Consider the following 23651-nt stretch of genomic DNA (forward strand, 5'->3'; position numbering starts at 1 on the left):
ACTGCAAGGAAAATCCTGCAGGCCCTGGGGTTTCATGGCATCTTGCATTCTCCTGATTCCTCTGGCAAGACTACACATGAGAAAATTACAATGGTATCTAAAAAGTCTATGGTCTCAACACAGCCACAACTTAGAAGCAATTATTCCACTCATTCCATGTCTACAAAAGGAATTTTTGTGGTGGGCACAAGCAAGCCAGCTAAACAAAGGCATGTCCTTCAGCAAACCTCTAGCAAGCCAAACCATTACAACAGATGCCTCAGATCATGGATGGGGGGCGCACATGGAGGGCAGATGCATTCAAGGGCAATGGGCTCCCCGGGAATTGCATCTGCACATCAATCAAAAAGAGATGTTGGCAGTGATTCATGCAATCGAGGCCTTCGGAAAATTTCTTCAACAAGGTCATCTGCTAATAGACAGACAACACAAGCAGGGAGGCACTCATTCTTACCCCCTTTGCAGACTTAACAATGACTCTTTGGGAAAAGTCCCTGAAACTGAACATACAGTTGCAATCTCAGTTTGTTCCAGGCAAGGACAATATTCTGGCGGACAGTCTAAGCAGAAACATTATGGACCCCCACGAATGGATGTTGCATCCAGACATATTTTCACAAATAACTCATGCATGGGGAAGGCCGGACATAGACCTCTTTGCCTCACACCACAATCATCATCTGAAAAAGTTCTGCTCAAGGACACACCATCCTCAAGCCTGGAGAATAGATGCTCTCTCCTTCAGTTGGAATTCTCTAACAATCTATGCATTCCCGCCTCTGCCATTAATGACCAAGGTGTTGCTGAAGATCAAAGCAGAACTGAAAGGCATTTTGATAGCTCCAGACTGGCCAAGACAACACTGGTACCCATTACCAAGGAGCATAACTCTCACCAAACCGTGGCCCCTGCCTCTATGGCCTCTGCTTATAACTCAGCACAATTACAGGACTGTTCATCCAAACCTGCAAACATTGCAACTGACAGCTTGGAGGGTTACATGACTTCTCCCCATATTTCTCTCTCCAAAAAAGTTCAAGAGATCCTACTGGAAGCATGCAGGCCTTCTACCAGAAAAACTTATTTAGCCAAATGGAAGAGGTTCAACATCTGGAATGTCAACAAGGGTCAGGATGCATCAGTAATGAACATCCCTCAGATTCTAGAATACTTGGCAGAAATGTTTCACAATGGCCTTTCATATTCCATAAAAATACACGCTTCAGCAATTTCAGCAAAATACAACTGTGATCCACCTGTGTTTTCACATCCTTTGCTAAGACAGTTTCTAAGGGGGATAAAGAATATCAAACCTCCAAGAAAATCACCAGTGCCTGCATGGGACCTCAATTTCGTCTTGGAAAAATTAACTCTTCCTCCTTTTGAGCCAGCAGCATCTTCAGAATTGCAATTTCTCTCCTGGAAAACAGTTTTCCTGTTGGCAATTCAGCAAGAAGAGTCTCGGAGATACAGACAGGCCCTCATGGCAGTACCTCCATTTCTCATTTTTCATCAGGACAGAGTCTCTTTAAGAACCAATCCTTCATTCATGCCAAAAGTGATATCCAGGGTTTCTCTAAACCAAGCAATTCACCTGCCTACTTTCTTTCCCAATCCTCAAAATAAAGGAGAAAAACTTCTGCACACTTTGGACATACACAGACAATTGCGCTATTACTTGGATAGAACAAAGGCCAACAGAAAATCTGACCAACTATTTGTAGCTTATGCTCCTGGAGTACAAGGAAAGGCAATTTCCAAACAAACAATTTCAAAATGGATTGGAAACTGCATCAGATTCTGCTACTCTTTCCATGGAAAAGGTGTGCCAGCCAATATCAGGCCACACTCCACCAAAGCTACAGCCACCTCTACAGCCTTTTTAAGAGGGGTGGCTACAAAGGACATTCTAGAAGCTGCTACATGGAGCTCCGTGCATACATTTTCCAAGCATTACAACCTGCCTTTATATTCCAGATCCCGAGCAGGCTTTGCTTCTGCAGTCCTGCAGGGCATTTTAGCTACACCATCATTATCTTAGATCCTACCACCCCCAGCTTGGCTATGGTATTCAACCCATATGTCAGGACTGCAGTTGCATTCTTGAAGGACATAGTACAGTTTTGTACCTACCATAAATGTAGATGTCCGATGGATATGCAACTGCAGTCAGGTTTTCCCTCCCTCCCTCCTACCCCTCTGTAATTATCTTTTTGGGTCCACTCCCCCCTTTTTCATATTAGCTGGGGATAGTATTTATGGTGCATCTGTTTATTACTGTTGTGCATGTCTGGAATTTTATCCATTCTCTAAATTTAGCCTTCCTTGGAGGGCACCTGGCATATGGGGCAAGAAACACTGAAGAAGATGGTGTCGGCTGATGCTTTTATACCCCAGCCGCTCTGACGTCAGGGAAGAGGCGACATCAGCCGACGCCGGACCCAGACTTTGGAATCTGGACGACCGAAGGGCTGCTTGAGGCAGGACAACCCATATGTCAGGACTGCAGTTGCATATCTATCGGACACCTACATTTATGGTAGGTACAAAACTGTACTTTGCTGACCCTGAAACTATTTCTCCAGGACCCAAAGGGATTAAGGCCTCATCAGCAAAAAAAACAGTTCCCTCTGACAGAGATTCCAGAGCATTAGACAGATGGGGAAAGAAAGTATATACGTCTGCAACTTGTGCTAGAGAGCCTTAAATTGCCAGTTTCACATGCTAAAATATCAGCAATTTTTGATGTCTCAGTTGAAACAAAAGATGCTTCCAGATTCAGATCCTCCTAATTTTAAAGAAATGCAGGATTTATTGCGTGCAGCTGAACAAGTGGGAAAACTTACTTTGCAATGTGGTTTTGATTCCTTAGAGGCCTCCTGTAGAGCAGCAGTTACAGGCTCTGTCATTAGAAGAGATACTTGGTTAAAAGAGCATACGTTGCCAGATCATGTTAAGGCAAAATTATTGGATGCACCTTTGCAGCGGGATGTGTTTGGAGTTAAGGCAGAGGAGGTATTAAAGAAGATGGAGAATAAGGCAAAATCTATGCAAACAGTGAAGGATTTCTTACAGGTTCAGCCTCGGCCAACAAAGAATTGGTCCTTTCCAGTCACAGACAGACCTCAAAGGGGCAGATACAGATGTCCAAGAGGTAGAGGTCAAGCACAAGGTCCTTACAGACTTCGACAATGAGGTACACCAGGCCAGAAAGAAGGGGAAGACGGGCCCCAACTATATAAAAAGCAGCCTCAATGACTTCCCACTGCAGCTGCCAAACAGCTCTCTTGGCAGCCCCCTTAGGAGGAAAACTGGCACTTTTCTATCACAACTGGCATTGCATCACCAAAGACAAATGGGTTCTCTGTATCTCAAGCTTACAGGTTCCACTTTCACACTCTGCCAAGGTTAAAAGGAATGCCAAATCTGCCACCAAATCAATGGGCAGAGACTCAAAAATAAATTACAGCACTCATGGACATGAGAGCTATTCAGAAGGTACCACCACAGGAGCAAGGACAAGGATTTTACTCAAGACTCTTTCTGGTTCCCAGAAAGGACAAAGCCTGGAGGCCCATTCTGGATCTTTCTACTCTAAACACTTACCTGGATGTTCCGAAATTCAAAATGTTGACACTACAGCAGCTTCTTCCCATGCTGGGCAAGAAAGCTTGGCTCGTGACTTTGGACCTCAAGAAGGCATACCTGCATGTCCCTATCAGACAAAACTGCAGAAGATACCTCAGATTCATAGCTGGTTCAATGCACTGTCAGTTCTCTCCACTGCCCTTTGGCTTATCTACTGCGCCCAGGGTCTTCACAAAGTGCCTGGCACCAGTAATTGCATTTTGCAGACAAAAAGGAATTCAAATTTATCCGTACCTGGACGACTGCCTGATTCAAGCAGAGAGCAAGGACATTCTTCTAAAGCATCTAGCGTTCGTAAAAAAGTTAAGTTGCCTGGGGTACACAGTAAACGAAAAGAAATCAAAACTAGTGCCCTCACAAGAGATAATATTCCTGGGTGCCAGCTTGAACACAACGGCCCAGATGGCTTATCTCACGCCAGACAAGCAAGGACAGCGGACTCGATACTTTCAATTGATGGCAACAAAGACCCAACTCCCTGCAAGAAAAATTCTGCAGGCCTTGGGCTACATGGCATCTTGCATACTACTAATTCCATATGCCAGATTGCATATGAGGAAACTACAATGGTACCTAAAGAGTGTATGGTCTCAACACGTCAAAGTTTGGAAACAGTTATACGACTAATTCCTTGCCTTCAACAGGAGTTTCGATGGTGGGCTCAAGCTTGTCACCTCAACAAGGGACAGCCTTTTACTCAATCCACAGCCGGGCAAACACTGACAACAGATGCATCGGATTACGCCTGGGGAGCACACATGGCAGGAAAATGTATTCAGAGTGAGTGGCCCGCAGAGCAAAGACATCTTCACATCAATCAAAAAGAGATGCTAACTGTACAAAATGCACTTGTAGCTTTCAAGGACCTGCTGCATCCAGGACAGCTACTGAAGACAAACAACACCACAGTTATGTGGTACATAAACAAGCAAGGGGGCACACACTCCTACCCCCTCTGCAGACAAGCCATGACCTTGTGGAATACAGCTCTAGACTACCAAGTTCATCTGCAAGCACAATTCCTGCCAGGAGAGAGAAACACACTGGCAGACTACCTAAGCAGAAACATCATGGATCCCCACGAATGGGAATTGAATCCACAAATATTCAGAATGATAAAACAAAAATGGTGGAGCCCGGACATAGATCTGTTTGCATCCCCAATGAACTGTCCGCTACAGAAATTCTGCACAAGGAGTTACCATCCACAAGCATGGAAAGTGGATGCCCTCTTCAGCTGGAAAAACCTGCAAGTATACACTTTCCCACCACTACCTCTCCTTCCAAAGGTATTTATAAAAGCCAGGCAAGAAGAGCCAAAGATGATCCTGATTTACACCTGACTGGCCACGCCAGCACTGGTACCCAATCTTAAAGAACTTAGCACAAGAACCACCCTGGATTTTCCCTAAAATCCCACATTTGCTGACACAGCACAACAATCTGATATTTCACAGTCAGCTAAAGACCTTAAACCTAGCTGCATTGAAAATTCCTTAGTCAAGCAAGCAATGCCTCTCTCCAAAGCTGTTATGGATATCATTCTGGAGGCCAGAAGGCCTAGCACCAGGAAAGCCTATTCGGATAAATGGAAGAGATTCTGTGCCTGGAACCAGTCGCACAGCCTTGACCCTCTTGTCCCAAACATTCCTCCGATACCTCAATATTTAACTGAGATGCTCGGCAAGGGCCTCTCCTCATCCATCAAGATCCACGCCTCTGCCATTTCTGCTCATTACAACACGGACCCACCAATTTTCTCTAATCCTTTGCTCAAACAGTACCTCAGAGGGGCTAAAAATATAAGACCGCCCCGTAGAGCACCTACTCCAACTTGGGACCTCAACTTTGTTTTGGAAAAATTAACTTTACCTCCTTTTGAGCCAGCTAACCCAGCAGAATTAAAATATATCTCTTGGAAAACTGCTCTGCTACTGGCAATAACATCAGCACGAAGAGTGTCAGAATTACAGGCACTAATGGCAGTGGAACCTTTCCTCATTTTCCACCAGGACAGGGTGTCTACGAACTAACACTACGTTTATGCCAAAGGTGGTATCAAGTGTGGCTCTAAACCAAACTATTCACTTACCAACTTTTTATCCAAAACCACAGAAAAAAGGGGAGACTTCTACATTATTTGGACATTCACAGTTACGCTTCTACTTGGACAAAACCAAAGCTTTCAGAAAATCTGAGCAATTATTGGTAGCATATGCTGCAGGAGCACAGGGAAAGGCCGTTTCAGACATTGTATACGTTTCTGCTATACACACCATGGGAAACCTGTACCTAGCAGCATTAGATCTCACTCCACCAGGGCAACAGCCACTTCAACTGCCTACCTCAGAAGAGTACCTATCAAGGATATTTTGGAAGCAGCAACATGGAGTTCTGTGCATACCTTCACCAAGCATTACCATCTTCCTTTATACTCCAAATCAAATCCAGAGCTGGCTTCGCCACTGCTGTGCTGCAGGGCCTTATAGCCACCCCTAATGCCTTATAGAACCAGCCACCATACCTCAGCTTTAGGATTCCACCCAAGTCTAATGACTACAGCAGTGTAACACGAACATAGTACAGTTTTGTACCTACCATAAATGTAGATGTTCAGGTGTAAACACTGCTGCAGTCCAGGTTACCCTCCCTCCTTCCCCTCTTACTTGCTGGTACGTACCTAGGTCTTCTACCCTTTACAACCTATGGGGAATATTTGCTGGTAACTGAAAAATGTTTGCTTTTCTTTTGTATACTTTACTAGCAATTTGAATTGCCTACCTATTTGGGGGCACCTGACATCTGGGGCAAGAAAAACTGAAGAAAATGGCGTCGGCTGCATCTTATATACCCCTGTCGCACTGACGTCGGGGAGGGGGTGACAGCAACCGACGCCGGACCAAGACTTTGGAACTCAGGCCAACTGGGGAACCGCCTGACAGCAGGATAACCCAAGTGTAATGACTGCAGCAGTGTTTGCACTCTAACATCTACATTTATGGTAGGTACAAAACTGTACTTTTATCTCTGGTTTGGCACCTATGCCTCTAATGGACACTGCTAGCTTTATAAATGTTTCATCCCCCAAGCTCCTGCTTACGCTTATCAGTGGTATCAGAACTTGCTTGAGATTAGGGATGCATGGCTAGGCTTAAAAAGGCCCATGTGGTTTTTAGCCTAGCATGAGTATGCATACAGCAGTAAGTTTAAATTGGAGCCGACTATAAGCTGTAGAAGTTAAACTGATATGTTTGGTAATACTGTGTGAAGTACTACAGTTTTTAATTTTGCCTGCAGTATGAATAAGAATTTGTTTTTGCTTAATTGTACAGATGCTGTAGTAGTTAAAAGGGAAACAGATCAAGAAGTGATTTTTGCTAGCACAGTGGCAGAGAATAAAGGAGAAAATGCAGATAATTTGGAGGAAGATGGAATAAAAATTGAAAATGAAGAAAACCCAGAGTTGGAACCTCTGACCGCATCTCAGAAACGCAGAGGACGTCGAAAAAAGTGTAAACTTGAATGTAAATTGGAAAGTGTAGAAGAGACGCCAAATGAGAATGAGAGTGCAAGTGATCACACTCCTGCAAAAAGTGACGATGGCTCTTCAGTAGTGAAGTATAATGTGAAGACCACACCTTATCTGCAGGGGTAAGAATGTTTTCTTGTCTTTGTATGTCTAGATGTAAAGAACATTTTATTTAAGTTTTCATCATAAGGATAATTGGTTTGGGGGGGTGGTCCCTTCCTAATCCAGGCAGCTGTCCTACTCCCCATATCCATCAGTCTTGCACTGAAAGTGCAGACAAACCTGATAGTGAACCTGCAGCATAACACACACCTGGTTTGCATGAATCTCTGGAAGGGCATTTTAAAAAGAATTCACTGCAGTGCAATGAACTTCATAGAAACTGCTAAGCTGGGCCATTTTGAGTTACAGCAGGCTAATTCTTTAACTCTTTAACAAGCCATCTTGCATTTAGCAACTGAAGTGGCATCTGTGGTTTGTAAACACTTGTTTAAGAAGCTTGTTAATGTCAGCTTTACAGGAGTTTAGACATTCCTCACCCTGTTATGGCGAGTGGTGTTTCTGATGCTGTTTAATGTTAAACCTTGTAATGGAAATTCCCTGTTAAAATAAACTTGCATGGTAGTCTGGTAGTCCAAAGAAGCTTGCAGCCAGATAAGCTTACACCTTTTATTGTCCTAGAATGCATATGCGTTTGCAATTTCTAGTAATTTATTTCCTAATTGCAGTCCAAGAAAAAAATTACCATGCAGTGCTATTATGAGCATCAGATTCTACAAGATTTGTATTTAGTGTGTTTTTGTTTATAGGATGATTGCAGTTTGTGTTGTCATAAACTTCCTGCTAACTTTTATTAAGGTTTCAACTAGAAGAGCTAGAAATTTTCAGGCCACTTTAGAGCACAGGAAGTTAGTTGCTTTTATACTAGCCACTGGCACTACTCTTCCTCCCAATCAAAAGCCTGTTGGTAAGAAGGTGCCACTTCCATGAAGCAGTGGGTTAAACCCCCCCTATGTTGCCGTAGGAGCAGTTGGTAACTCTCAGAAATTAGTGAGGGAGTGTGGGAGTGAGCAGATGGCTGTCTTGTCTATTGTGGGAGGAGGGATGACACCCTGGTCTACTGTAACACTAAGTAAAGACTTTAGGGGGTAAGGCAGGCAGAGCAATGAGTTGTTCATTCTCCAAGCATCACACTCGTGTGCAGGCAGGTTTATGGGCACGTCCAGAAGTGTGTGTATTCTTATTGTGTTGCTATTGTGGGAGGAGACCAGAGAGCTGACAGTTTGCCAGCAAGATGGACTTAGGACAGGGACAAAACCCTTGGCTGCTTAGAAGGCATTCTTTCCACCACCCTGCTTTTACCCCAGCATTTGCGGACATGTGATCTCATGGCCCAGATGTCTGGAGATCAGGCACTTATTGAAACTTCTTTTTTTAGGGCTTTTGGTACCTAGATGTTTGGAAACCAGGTGTTGGTCTTAGTACATCATTTAAAAACTACATCTGGGACTAAAGAAAAAAGGGCCCTTGTTTCTCATTTGGAGAATGAGTCCTTGGCTTTTGATGACCAATTCCCCGTTGGGTTTAGAACAGACTAGAGATGGATTTTCCTTTTGGAACTCTTCCTGGAGATTTATTTTGGGAAGACCCTGTCATCATTCATTTTGAATGGGTGCAAAAGTTTTTTTCTGGATCTTTTACGGGCCCTACCCCTTTGAGTGGCCCTTTCACTTTTCTTTCCTACAATCCTATTAAAATGAGAGCTGCTTGACAGTGGGCCATCTAAGTGGTTGGTGTCCCCTACCCCCCTTCAGTAGCTATGGTCACTCTGCCAAAGCAGTGCCTACAGTGTTGAGCCTACTGGTGTGTGCCTTTGCTTCCATGCACACAAGGTGGCTACAGTGCTGCTACATTGCTTAGTGGGTTGAAGCACTAATTGGCAGCCATTCCTACTGCTACACTGCCCATTGTCTAAGAGCTGGGGACCTGTTATATGGTCAAAAATACTTGTGTCCATGGTTGATAAACCACCTTTGGCCAATCACTGCAGTTATTCTGGCTGGCTCTGTGACTAACTGGACCCTTAGTTAAATCTCAGGGCTCCATCCATCTGCCGGACTGAGTTGGGATTAGAGAAATGTAAAGTTGAGGATACATGGAAGGACAATGGTCCATATCCAAACAACTGTTAGTCCTCATTATTGATATCACTGATAATTACCCAGACTTGTTTACAAGTTGTACACAGTCAGTCAATAACATTTGCTAACTTATTCCATTGTTTAACAACCCTGTCCGAAGTATTTATACTTTTTCTTATACATTCTCAAATCATGTACCTCGGCTTGTAAACCTGGGCAATCAAAAAGAGAGGGGATCATTGCCAAGCTTGAATGTCATGATCATCTCCCCCAGTCTCCTGTTGTATTTCTTTAAAATTTTAACTGTGTAATTGCACGGCTCTACTTGAAAGGTAGAAATTCTAAAACTTCGCAATTCAGTTTGCCAAGAATATAATAGTTTTGGAACTTCAAACTTATTTTGTTTAAATGTTTTTGCACCCTCTACACCCCCTGCTATAAATATTCTAACTCTGAGATTGCGCTACACTGAGGAAAACGGTAAATTTCCTATTCTGCACTGTACAGTGATCTCCATTAAGAACATTCAAAGCTGAAAATCTTCAATATTTTGGTCTCAGCAGATTGAATTTTTAAATTTTTGGAATTTCACCTTTTCAAAGTAGACCCAATTGCACTGGTCTGCTGACTCTTTTCAGTCAGAGTGGTGAAGTTCAATAACAGAAATACAAAGCAGTGCTATATACAGGAATAGTGTAAACATTCAAATATGCAGAGCTATATATGCACAATTTCTAATTCGAGTTGCAAGCAGATGCATGCTCTTTTACAAAACATACATTGAAGCATTTAGATCATCTAAATGTGAGCACCAAGCCTTATCTGCATCGCGAAAGTATGCAGGTTTTCAATCAAGGCAGCTGTAAGTAGCCCTGTCTGATTTTTTAATAAAGCAATTCTACTTTATTTACAACAGTTCCATCGATTAGGGCAATTCCAACGATTAGCACAATAAACCATAAAAAAATGCTGTTTGTCACCTGCAGTGCTGACTCCTACATACTATGCCCATTCACCATGACATTCACAAATGACTTAAGGCTTGTTAAAACTTAGGACAGGATGATTGGTTTTAAATTCTATCCATAATGTCAGCAGGATAAGAATATATTTATGAAGTTTAGAATTTTATCAAAGCTAACAGGTTTCTCAATTCTATAGCACTATAGCAGGGCACATCCTAGCAGATTACCTGATTCTGTAAAAGTGAATTCATTCCTACTAACCCTGTGGGATATTAAAACCTGTCTAAAACCCCATGACTGTGGGCTTGTGCAAAAGATCAGTTTTCTGGAATGTGCCTCACACCTAGAGGCACCCAGTACAAAGACCGCAGTTATCTCCAGTGGTATATGAAATTCCTGCTGCCATTTAAGTCTGTACTTTTCCAGCACCTTTTCCTTTGGAATTAAAACATTTTTATATAGGTCATTAATGATACCCTTGGTTTTGTATTCTTTCCCTGTATTCACTGACTTGCCTAACTATCTTAGGCCATTCATGAGTCAACTGTACGTAGCCTAATTCCTGTTGCAGTGGCTTCAAGCAGGTTTATAGGGCTTTTGCATCCTGGGAGCACTGTAGTCTATCCCCTTGCATTAACTGATTTCTAGTATTCTAAGTCATGGCATTTCCTTGAGTACACTTTATCTTCCTGAGACCACACTTCACAAAATCACTTGGTGTTGTCCTATCTCTCCTTCATTCTTCCCAGAATGGGTTCAGATCCAGTCCTCTGATATGACTCTGGCATGCATACAAGCTCGAGGTCTTCCACTAGCTTGAGGCTAAGCCCTATCCCAGCATGCACTAGGACAACTCCCCAGATCTTGTTTGCCATTGAACAAGATCGGGTGCTCGTTCTACTGGCTTGGCTAAGTATTCTCTTCATCATTGTTAATATTGCTTATTCCTAGCTATTTTATTTTTGATTAGACAGTTAATTCTCTTGTTAGTTATTTCCACTTTGTGTTGCTTTTTTTTCTGCTGTTGGCCGTAGTCTCTAGCCTAGGCCTTATTCTCCCTATCCTGGCCTCCACCTTAACATTTCAAGCCCGTTTGAGTTAGAGGGCTCTTCTTATCTTTCACTTTTATCTCCATTAAAAAAATTTTGTTTTAGGACAGCTTGTTTAAGTTGGAGAGCTGTTCTACCCTTAGCCCATTTAATTTAGAGGGCTTCCATCTTTCTCTAGTCTTCCAGGCAGAGCCTGTTTAAGTTGGAGGGCTGTACCCTCCTCGTCCCCTCCTTTACTGTTATACTTCGTTGTTTAAACTCATTGTTGCTGTTGCTGTTTTTAAAAAAAAAAATGTTCTAATCCTTTCTCGTGTTACTGTTCTGTTCAGTATGGCTTCGAGTCAAAACCCTCTGGTTTCAAGAAATGTGAACAATGCAGACAGGAAATGTCCCTAACTGATACACTGTGTCTGTTGCCTAGGAGCTGTCCACGTTCAGGAGCCTTATTCGATTTGTCATGCCTTCAACCACAGGGCTCTCCTGGAGAGGAAAAAAAATCGATTCTAAGAGGTCTCTTAAAAAAAATCCCCTTCTCTGAGGCAATTCAAGAAGGTCCGGGTTCTTCAAAGTCTGACCAGTCTGGCAGTCAGGGGTCACCTGTCGTTGCACCTGATGACATGGGTGTCCATGTCATCAGACCTTTGGGTGCTTCAGATTATATCCAGAGGTTATGCAATCCTGTCTGTGGTTTCTCCCACTCCACCCAAACACCTCCTAGATGCGACACCCATGCAAATGGAGGCAGCAGCATTAGAGGTAATCAAGCTGCTAAAGAAGCGAGCCATCAAACCTGTCCCCAGAGATCAGTCTGGATCGGGCATCTATTCCAGGTTCTTTTTACTGCCAAAAAAGATGTGGGACTTGAGGCCCATTCTGGACCTGTCAACCCTGAACCTGTCACTTGCCGCCGAGAAGTTCCGGATGGTCAAGTTAGTCCATCTTGCCTTACCTGCAAAAGAATGACTAATGTGCTCGATAGACCTCCAGGATGCTTACGATCACATAAAGTTGCACAGAACCTCCAGGAGATTCCTCTTTTTCCGGCTAGGGACTAATTACCAGTTTCGAGCCCTACCCTTTGGTTTCACCACAGCCCCCAGGGTGTTCACCAAAGTAATGGCCGTGGTAGTGGCTCACCTGAGGCTTTAGGGATACCAGATCTTCCCTTACCTGGATGATTGGCTCCTTGCTGCTCCCATCAAGCGTCTACTTTGTCAGGCCAGAGACTATTTCCTATGTCTTGCACACCAGCTAGGAATTAGTCAACACAGCCAAATCTCTCCTAAACCCTGTCCAAGTTATAGAATACATCGGAGCACGGATAGACACTTGGCAGACAAAAATCTTCCCGACCTCGTAGAAAATTCTAAACTTACGGATTCATGTCACCGTCATCTCAGTCCCATCTTCCTTCAGCGCAGTCAGTTTTATGAGCCCTAGATATGGCAGCGTCTATTACACCTCTCCCATGTGCTCGTTTGCATATGCGAGTGGACTCTAGCGGTACAATGGTCTATGTTGGATTTTCCATTGACGCATCCAATACACATTAGCAGTCTGCTGGGCATCCCTCCTCTAGTGGATGCATTCTTTGGAAATACTCGAGGGATGACCATTTTGTCGCCGCCCCTGCCCAAGCCACGGATGCCTCCCAGCTAGGGTGAGGGGGGCATTGCTCAGGAAGGTCTGTCCAAGGCATCTGGTCCCCGATCGAGACCGGTTTTTGGATATCAATGTGAGGGTGGTCCTTTTAGCGTTGCAGGCCCTTCATGCATTTCTCCCTCTGGGAACTATTGCAATTTAGTCAGACAACCTTTCGGTGGTCTGGTACATCAGCAAACAGGGAGGGACCAGATCCTACCCCCTCTGTCGCGAGGCCATGAGAGTTTGGGAATGGGTGATCTCCACCAGTCGTTTCCTGGTAGCAATGCACATTCTGAGACGGTCCAACATACTGGCGAACAAGCTAGGCCAGGCTATTCTAATCCCTTACGAGTGGTCTCTGAATCCTTCGGTAGTGGAGCAGATCTTTCTAGTGTGGAGTCGGCCTTGCTGCAATCTCTTTGCATCTCCTTCCAACACAAAGTACAGCGAGTTCTTCGCTCTGAACCCCCTGCCGAGGGAATCCCCCAGAGACACTCTAGTCCATACCACCAAATTGAACAAACACTAGAAAGAATAAAAAGATCCGTGACTCGATAAAACCACTGCTTTATTGTAAAATTGAATCACTGACTTGGCGCTTTCACCCATAACATTGGGTTTCTTCAGTCACACTCAAAAAAAAAAAATCCCAACTTTTATAGTCCTTAAGCAGGCAATCAGCCAATATAAAAAATGTCCAATAAAATTAATTATCCAATTAACCATTTAACCCAGCCCCTGCAGCAAAACAAAAAAACATCACAAGAAATACTTTACTAAAACCACATCTAAAACAACAAAATGGTTGTAATAAACTGTTTTATGTAAACCACTTCAAATTTAAAACAATCCTGACTAATAAGCCTTGATAGTCGAATCACTTGACCTTTCAACATGTTTTTCTTTTGAAACTGAGGGTGGCAACTCTCATAATGTAAAAAGGAGTTGCTATATTTTTTTTTATGGAAAATGTTCAAATGAATATGGCCATTTTCTTTATACAAAAGAATATCTAAAAATTCGATCCTGTCTCTATCCATGTGACTTGTAAATGTTAGAAAAATGGTCATGTTACTCAAATAACCAATAAAATCTTCCAACTCTTGTTTTGAGCCCTTCCACAAAATCATTACATCATCCAGATACCTTAAGTATGTCATGATCTTTGACATATAGACAGAATTAAACACTTGCTGCTGTTCCCATTCTGCCAACACCAGGTTAGCATAGATGGGTGCACATCTGGCACCCATCGCAACCCCGTTCGTCTGTTTGTAGTATTCCCCATCAAACAAGATTAAATTATCAATTCCAGTGTGGTGGGGGATCACCGAAAATAAGTTGACTACATCTACAGTCACAAACCAAAAGTAGTCACCACAATTTAAATTCCTGATATTATAAAGATGTATGGCAACTACAAAAAATTTATATTTTTTGTCATTGACAGGATGCCTAAAGACATGGGAGGTGACGCTAAACCTTACTAGAGATGAGAGAATGTCTGTGGCAGTTGCACCTGGATGCAACAAAAGCACCAGGCATTAATGAAAACATTTCTATTGCAAGTGTTTTGAAACACAAATCCCAGTTTATTTAACAGATGACTACATGTTTAACTTTCCTTGGTGAAAGTACTCATTTAAGTGGTTTACATGAAACTGTTTATTACAACCATTTTTATTGTTTTGCATGTAGTTTTAGTACAGTATTTCTTGTGTTTTTTTTTTTGTTTTGGAGCAGGGGCTGGGTTAATTGGATAATTAATTTTATTGGATTTTTTTTATATTGGATGATTGCCTGCTTAAGGACTATAAAAGTTTGGATTTTTTTTGAGTGTAATGGACTCTGAAGAAGCCCAATGTTATGGGTGAAAGCGCTAAGTCAGTGATTCAGTTTTGCAATAAAGCTGTGGTTTTATTGAGTCACGGATCTTTTTATTCTTACTAGTGTACACTCTAGTCCATGCTTGGCCTCCCAGTCTTCTTTATGCTTACCCTCCTTTACTTCTGATCCCAAAGTTCCTCCAGAAGGCGTGTCGACTGGGGAACAAAGTGATCCTCATTGCCCCGTTTTGGCCTAGCCAGGTATGGTTTCCCTTCCTCTGGTCTCATCTTCTAGCTCCTCCTTGGATCCCCATCCACATCTCATCTTTCGCCCCTCGAAGGTCCTTCTTCCGAACATGGACAGCCTGAAGCTCATGGCTTGGCTGCTCTAGTTCCCTTAATTGCTAGGACTCCTGGTTTGTCTTTGGTCAAGACTATTCTGGTGGCAGCCCATAAATCATCCACCAGAAAGATTTACCTTAGCAAATGGAGGTGCTTTTCTGGGCTTCTCAAAGGGATTTAGACCCTTTCATGGCTCCAGTTCCAGCTATCTTTGATTTTTTGGCAAACATTTTTTATCAAGGGGCTAGCTAATCTACAGTGGAAGTTCAGCTGGCTGCCATTTCTAATTTCCACATTGGTGAGAACATAGCTTCTTTGGCTTCTTCCACAGTGTGCAAAGCTTTTATCAAATGTACATTTCTCTTGCGTCCTCCAGTCAAAGATCCGACTCCCCTGTGGGACCTTACTATGGTATTGCAAGCTCTGGTTGCCCCCCGCCCCCCTTTGAACTGGCGGCAACAGCAGATCTTAAAATTTCTGTCTTGGAAGACAGGCTTCCTAGTGGCTATCACCTTGGCTAGGAGGGTCCCAGAAAGTCTGCCAAGGTTCCATACATGGTTTTCCATAAGGACAGGGTTTCTCTTCGACCAATCCATCCTTTCTTCCAAAAGTGGCTTCTCAGACCAATATCAGACTATTTTACCTGTTTTCTTCCCAAATTTCAAAAATAAGGGTGAATACAAGTTGCATCTGTTAGATGTTCATAGACTACATTTCTGTTTACACAGAACCAAACCGTTTCGCAATTCTGACCAGTTTGTGTCCTCCTCTAAACCGTTTTTGGGTAAACCCATTTCCAGGGTGACCATTGATGCATGGATTTCTCCTGCAGCCTTCAGGTTTACAAGGACAAAGGCTGGTCTCCTCCATGTCGGGTTAGACCTCATTCCGCCAGGTCCATGGCTACTCCTGCAGCCTTTTGGTCTAGGGTATCCTTGGATGACATTTGATCCTCATCTCATACCTTTATTTCTCACTATAAATTGGATTGGATATCTAGAGGGAGAGCATCCTTTGGCTCTGCAATATTCTTCCATGAGGGCCACCCAGGTGTATAAGTAGCTGGGGACTCTGTCCCACAGGTTGAAGACCAAATGAAGTAAACTACTTCAGATGAAGTTATGTACTCACCATAATGTTCCATCTGAGTAGTTGTACTTCATTTGTCTTCAACCGTTCCCCCTTTCTTTCCCCTGGCCTTACCGTCTCTGCATGTAGCAGAGTGCGCTTCAGCAACTTTAGTCTGTTTCATGTGGTTGGAAAAGTTGTATGCAGTAAGGTGTATTAGGTCAGGTTTTTTGGTTTAGGGTGCAGCAAACTCTATCTGAGGGAAGGAAGGTGGTTGTGTATTATGGGTAGGGGAAGAGCCTGGAGCTCGGAACAGATGCTTGTGAAGTTGCTGGCTCAGATCCGATCCAGATCCGTATTCCCACAGATTGAAGACAAATGAAGTACAACTACTCAGCATCAGGGTTCATTGAGCCCACTCTTCATACTTGTAATGGACTACATTAGCAAACAGGTTGGAGGGGACAGATCAACAAAGTTGCTGTATGCAGACGATGTGTCATCATTGCAGGCAGACTCGAGCCAGAACTTCAGCAAGCAATAGGGGAGTTGAATGCAAAGCTTGAAGGCACATGGGATGAAACTGGTTAGCAAATGGGGGAAATCGGAAGAAGCTGAGGACTGAAATAGAAGTGAAAATAGTGGAGCAGGTTAATGGCTTCAGGTATCTGGAAGGGGTGAGGAGACGGTCTGAATGAGAAGGTCAAAGCCAGAATCAGAGAGGCTGCAGCCAAGTGGCACTGAGTGTCAGGTGCAGTATACGACAGAAAAATGCCAAAGAAGCTGAAAAGTAAGATGTACAAATCAGTGGTGCAACCAGTACTACTGTATGGTACAGAAACCTGGCAGTAAAGGTTGAGACTAGAGGTGATGGAGAAAGTGCCCAAGATGGGTGGTAAGATGCACACTGTGGGATAGATAAAAAGAGAACATTGGCTGCAATTTGTAGAAGATGTCAAAGACAACAGATTACAGTGGTATGGGCACATGTACAGAAAATAAGACAATCTGGTGAAGATTTGAGGCAGACAGGAAGAAGGCAAGAGGAAATGGGGGCACCCAGCAAACAGATGGTTGGATTGTGTGAGAAGACCTGCAACAGTTTGGTATGAGTGTCAAGGAAGGTAGGAGAATGCCATTGAATGGAAAGAGATTGCGACAGTTGACCCGATATCCCAACCTTGTATAGGAAATGGGGAGCTGATTATGATAAATGCTCACCTAATCGGCCTTTTGTGGAGCAGTGATAAGAGCATGCAGAATCTTTAACCTGGCTGCCCGAGCATACAGCTCTAAATCAATGAAGCCCACCCCTTCCATCCTTTGTTAGCAACCGCAGGTATTTCGGTTGGGCTCTCTGATTCTTTCCTGACCAAATGAAGTATGTAGTTTTAGTCCTGTGTTTGGTCCAAAGTGTCTGTGGAGGCCGCAGGTATACTTTAAAGGTGTATAGAACAGACTACCAATTCATGGCTCCTATACTCTGGAGGATATTTCATAGCTGTTTCTACAGCTGACAGTATCTGTTTAGTCTTCCCAGTATCTGAGACAAATGGAGAACTTCAGACAGATGTCTGTATATAAAATGGATATATATTAGGAATAAATCCCTATGACACCTGTTGGATTCCCAACTGTCTGACAGGATGGAGATAACCAAAACAGGGGAAGTTGCCTCCACAAAAATACCAGTCACCAGTGGAGTCCCCAGGGTTCTGTACTGGGACCTCTCCTGTTTGGCATCTACTGTCTGAAGTGAAAGCCAATACCAAAGGGCTCTGGATGACTGCAAGCTAGGAGCAGTCATTGAATCCCCAAATTACTTGTCCATTCTGCAAGGAAGCTTTGTCCCAAATAACTGGTGCCAAAAATCAGACAAACTAAATACCAACAATGTATTGTATCATTTAGGAAGTCATCTACCCAGGGAACCCTAACAGTTGACCCTGTGGTTTGGGATTTGGGAACTTGTGTGGACTGTGACTTAACCTTTGACCAACATGTCTCCATTCTTTCTAAGAAATCTATAGAATGGAAACAAAATTTATCCCAGGGCTGCTCGGTTTACTAATAGACAGAGGTAGGTCCTAAGTGCTTTACACGAGCAAGGGTCCCCTCTATGATATGATCCCATTTATTCTCATTAGGGGTAATACATAATTACCAACCATGGGATGGGTAATGACAGTCTAAGATGGGATAGGTTAATTTGAGCATAAAAAGGGAAACTGGCTAGGCTTAAAATGGCCCGCAAAGGCAACTAGCCTCTAGTACCTGTGGACCCAAGACAAAACTAAGGCAGTCAGGATTAATCATTCCTTCTCATAGCAAATCCTGGATCCCCAACTTAAAAAGGGATTGCCAGTCAAAGAATTTTTTTCTGGTAAGAGTCTCATACCTAGGGCACCTAGTATGGAGCCACAAGTTATACTCTCCAGTGGTATATGTAATTCCTATTTTCCTATAAGTAATTCCTATTTCTGGCAGTTGGTTCAGATGTTTGGAAGCTGTAGATCTGTGGTACAGGGTTTGATTCCCTCTACCCTAGTTTGCCTAGTGTGTGACCTTGAGCAAGAGGCTGGACCAGACTTCCCTCCCAGGTTGCCCCTGAAAAGGGAATGTGTCCAGTAGGCCTACCTGGTTAACAAATCCGATTTATTATCTCTTTGCAACTGGCTTAATGTACCATGTAAGGAATCCAGAATATAATCCCAAATATGCAATCCTGCTGTGTTGACCTAAAAAGAAAGTCTTCCATGTTTTTCTGTGAGGACATAATTAATCCTGACTGCCTTAGTTTTATCTATATTCACGTTATATCCAGGCATCTGTCCAAATTTCTGCAGTTTCCTAAAAACTGATAACACATCTCTGTCTAGATCGGAGATGAACTAGATTGTTTGCATAAAAAAATGTTATTACATTCATTCTAGATGGTAACGCTGTGGAGTTGGGGAAAGGTATTTCCTTTGTGCTAGAAATTCTATGTAAAGGACAAGTAAGTGAGACACAGGACACCTTTGTCTTCTATCTCTTTAATTCGACCAATTTGACATTATTGTCCCTCTCCTTGCTTTAGTTGTGGGTCCTTGATATAATCTTGAAAGTAAAACTTAAGGATTGAAATTGAAAGCCATGCACTCCTACACTTGAAACAAAAACTTCCAACTTACTCTGTTGAATGCTTTTTTGGCATCCAGACTAGCCAGTAGTAGCCAGTTGCCATCCAAATTGGCATATTCCACAGTCTGTGGCATTTTGATTAAATTTCCAAACATAGTTCTCCTTGGGATGAAACCAGCCAGGTCCTTGGAAATAATCTTGGGGATGACTTTAGGCAGCCTATTAATAAGCATGAACATAATGTATAATCATGGATTAAAATTGATTCAAGTCTGTAAAACTCTACCTTCCCCAGCTTAGGATGCGCTGTGATTACACTTTCCCATACAAAAATTTGGAGGAGTTCCCCAGTATCAGAGGCCAACATGTCTCATATGCAAGTGTGATGTCACCCCCCCACCACCACCACCACCACACACACACACACACACACACACACACACACACACACACACACACTTACTTCAGTATTCCTTCTGAAAACCAATCCATTCTTTCATACACCATGCCAAAGCTACTAACCTGGTTCCCAGAAGATTGTAATGAGTCTGCCTTTCCTCCAGGTCCTCCTAGGTCTGCAGAATATGTATTGGTGGCATCAGCAGCTCCCCCAGTGGTGGTTATTGGCATAGCTTCTCTTCAGCATATTTAGGGGAAGCCAACAAAACAGTGCATCCTGGGAGAAATTAAGGGGCAGGATAAAATAGTTTGAATTCCCATTTATTCTTTTAGAGAGAAATTGCCACACAGTTATAGTAGTGGAATAGTCAAGGTTCACAAATACTCTGGACTCAATAATAAAGTTTTCTCTGTGACCCATAGCTCCATAAGTAGCCTGTAAGGATAAAGCTCAGACCTGACAAAAAGGGCCCTTGGGTAACTACCATGGCCATGCTAGGGGTACAAATACCCAATGTACTGTCTGTTTTAATCCCTTGAAGGGGAATTCCTTACCAGTCTGTTAACTTCTGCTGGATAGATGTCCTGCAGTCCCTTCTCTCCTCACATTATGGGATACCAGCGGAACAACATTTCCTTCTACTCTGGTCTTCCTAGTCTGTCAACATCACTTTCATTAAATCCAGCCAAGCCTTTGCATCTTTTACTCTGCTGCATTTCCACTGTTATCCACTTGTGTTTGGGATCTGGTCAGAATCGCCAGTGACTGCTGTATCAGTGTCTTTGATGTTCTGGTTTTAAAGGTGTACTCTTATCAAGCATGGAGTCCAACTTTTGGATCTTCTGCATTAAAATATTTAGTAACAAATTCCTCCATGTTGGAGACGGCAGCTTTCCAGTACCCAACATGGTGATTAACAGATGCCACCAACTTCCCTACAAAACTGCTGTCAGACTCCAGCTGCGTTTCAGTATGCTTTTTTCAGATTCCACTTTTGGGATTCACTATTGCCTTAATCATGGTCACAGGGCAGGGAGATGTGTTCACCAGTGCTCACATGCCGCTGCTTAAACCAGGAACCCAAGGTTTGATTGCTTTTGACATCTGATTATTGCATATGGCTGGGTCTATGCAGAATACCTTTTACTCTGCTACAGTTTTACATGTAGGATCTGTATGAGTGGGAAGATCAGTTTTGCTATCCCTTAGTGTGCATTTTTTGAGGGGGTAGCAGATGAGTAACTTTAAAGAATAGGGTAGCATAGAGCATGGTGGCCCCTTTAGTACTAGCAACAAATTTAAACGTTGTAGTATGTTGCAGTGTTGCATACTCTTACCTGGTGGTGGAACAAAGCTGGTGGTTTTCTGCAATTTGTAATAGAGTATTGCAGGTGTAATGTAAGCAAAGCAGGACAAACTGTATTTAATGTTGAGTACAAACAATGTTTAATGTTTGGGAATTAAGTCTTTTTGGCAATGGCTGGATGTGTATTACGAGAGTGGAGGTGTGATATCCTATAACAAAATTTAAGTTGGGAAAGAACTTTAATATATCTATATGTAGTGTGTATATCTATATGTAGTGTGACTGAGTGTTGGACCTTGTGTGAGGCTAAGATACTTCTGCTGGGCTGTACTGGGAATACTATTCTTTCTGAAGTCTGTTCTCATTGGAGCGGAAGCTAATTTTTAGGGGGTTCCCAAACAACATGGTTTTCTTCGCATTTAGAAAAGATTTGTTGTGGAGTCGGACAATTCCGTCTCTTAATTTCTCCAAATCTTTAGGGTTTCTATACCATGACTGGACCCCATTCCTAAGTCAAAGTATGATTAAAGTTCATGAAATTAGTATTGTTTCAATCTTTGCCACCCAGAAGTGCTCTTCCCAGCACCCGCAGTTTGCCCAGTAATAAGTTCTGCAATTCATAGAGTTACATGTATTGGTAACGTATCTAAATAAGGTTGTAGATTTTTTTTTTTATAAGACCCATTGCTCCTACTACTATTGGAATTGTCAGGGTGTCTTTCTTTCACATTGCTCTCATTTCTGCCTGCTAATCCTGATATTTTATGACTTTGTGTCTCTCTCTGCAAGACAATGTAGTCACTGGGTGTAGAGATTTCAATGTTCAATGTTACTTTTTTCTTTCTTGGACCATTATATCTGGTTTTCTCGCATCTGTCTTTTGAACTGTTGGTAATGGGTGATCCCATGTGATGTAGACTTCATTTTCTATAGTGCTTTGTGGCTCATGTTTCCAGTGTTTTTCAGCTACTTCAATATTATAATGTTTGCACAATCCCCAGTGCAACAGTCTTATCACATTATTATGCCTTTCAGTATACAGTCCTTCTGCCATTAATATAGCACAACCAGTGACAAGATGTGCAACCATTTCCAATTCTGTTTGACAAAACCTACATTTGTCTGTTTCTCCCACATGTTCAATGGACTTATAAACCAACATGTACGTAGCACACCATCTTGGACTGCCAATATTAACCTTTCATCTTTTGATTTGAATTTGTCTTGCATTAACAATTCTTGCAATCTATCCTGATCAACATGAGGTTCTTCCAGGAGTTTTCTATACTTGTAAATATTTATGCATTTTCCACATTTCTAGCCTTCTCATCTGATCCTTCACCTTGTATTCTTTTCTTTTTTGGCACATTCAGTTGCTGCTTGATTTTTATTTACTTCTGATTTGATTTCCATTCCCACTTGATGTCAATATGCTTCTGCTAGACTAAGAAGGGAATTTGTCTTTGATTTATTCTCCTCAAGTTTCAAAACTTTCACTATATTTGGGTCTTATGAGATCACCAGATATTTATGCAGTCCCACATTTGTAGATCTATACATGTAATCAATTTCCAGTAGGCCCATGGAATAGACTTCCCATACATGTCAAGCAGAGCACCTCATTGTCAAGAAATCTTGATGAGTGGATGGGAAATGGAAAATTCACCCAGGAGATCACTCCAGTGTCTCTACTCGACAGAGGCACTAGGAACTAAGGTTGGGTGGCATGATGCCAGGGTAATCCTATGGGCTAGGCTTGTAAAGGCTCCAGGGCCATTAGCCTAGTACACACCTATGAACTTGTCTTAATTGCTTTATAGTTTTCTGTGTTAAATATTTCCACAATGGTATTCAATTTCTCCCCTTCCTTTCTCTTACTACCCTGTGTTCTTGTGATAGAATTTTATCTGTTAATTTAGCTGCACAGTAATGTATCCTGTTTACTTCTACTATATCGCATAGATCTCTATGGACAGTCCTAATTGTGTTGATCTGTTCTATCAAACTTCTAACGTTTTGGGTTTTATTGACCTACAGTCTTTCATTGATCTTAATTTGTCCGTTTATCTCTATTAAATCAAGCAACTCTTCTCTTAACTCATTTTCTTCTAAACTTAGGGCACACTTTTGTTCTCCATTTTCTGTGGGCATTCTATAGAAAGTTCTATAGCATCTTCCTGTAGCACATTCTCTTCAATGTCATCCTGTGTCATGTTATGGTGGTAGCATAAGCATCTAGGGGATATAATTCAGAAATATTGTTCAAACCATATGAAGTGGAAAGTTGTGTATTGATGGAGAAGCTGTCAGTAATTTCTGTAACAGTAGAAATGAGTAAGTGCATGTAGCATCTAAAGTTGGTATGCTTGAGAAGTGTATTGTTAGATGTGACTTAGAATACCTTACAGGTCATGAAAGACCTTCCTTCTAAAACTGTTATGGATTTGAAGTATGTGGTTTTTGTCTTTGCCTTGGGAATACTGCTGTTGCACATTGTGTGGCAATTCAGCTAGATTTATGAAGCTCTAAATGTAGCTGATGGAGGTTTTTATTAAATTTTATTTTCCAGGCTTAATCCCTTTGTTCATTTTTTGATGTCATTAGTCAGGT

General features: G+C 42.4%; 1 protein-coding gene across 1 annotated transcript in view; it reads left to right on the forward strand.

Moving 5' to 3' along the window:
• Nucleotides 1-23651, forward strand: part of CKAP2 (cytoskeleton associated protein 2) — a 741255-nt gene that overhangs the window by 627747 nt on the left and 89857 nt on the right. Inside the window, exon 8 of the mRNA XM_044071663.1 lies at nucleotides 6981-7299. Coding sequence (XP_043927598.1) covers nucleotides 6981-7299 — 319 coding nt within the window. The remainder of the gene's footprint in view (nucleotides 1-6980; nucleotides 7300-23651) is intronic.

The sequence above is a fragment of the Protopterus annectens genome, chromosome 5.part0 (genome assembly GCF_019279795.1).
Source record: "Protopterus annectens isolate FY-2018-M chromosome 5.part0, PAN1.0, whole genome shotgun sequence".
Taxonomy (NCBI): domain Eukaryota; kingdom Metazoa; phylum Chordata; order Ceratodontiformes; family Protopteridae; genus Protopterus; species Protopterus annectens.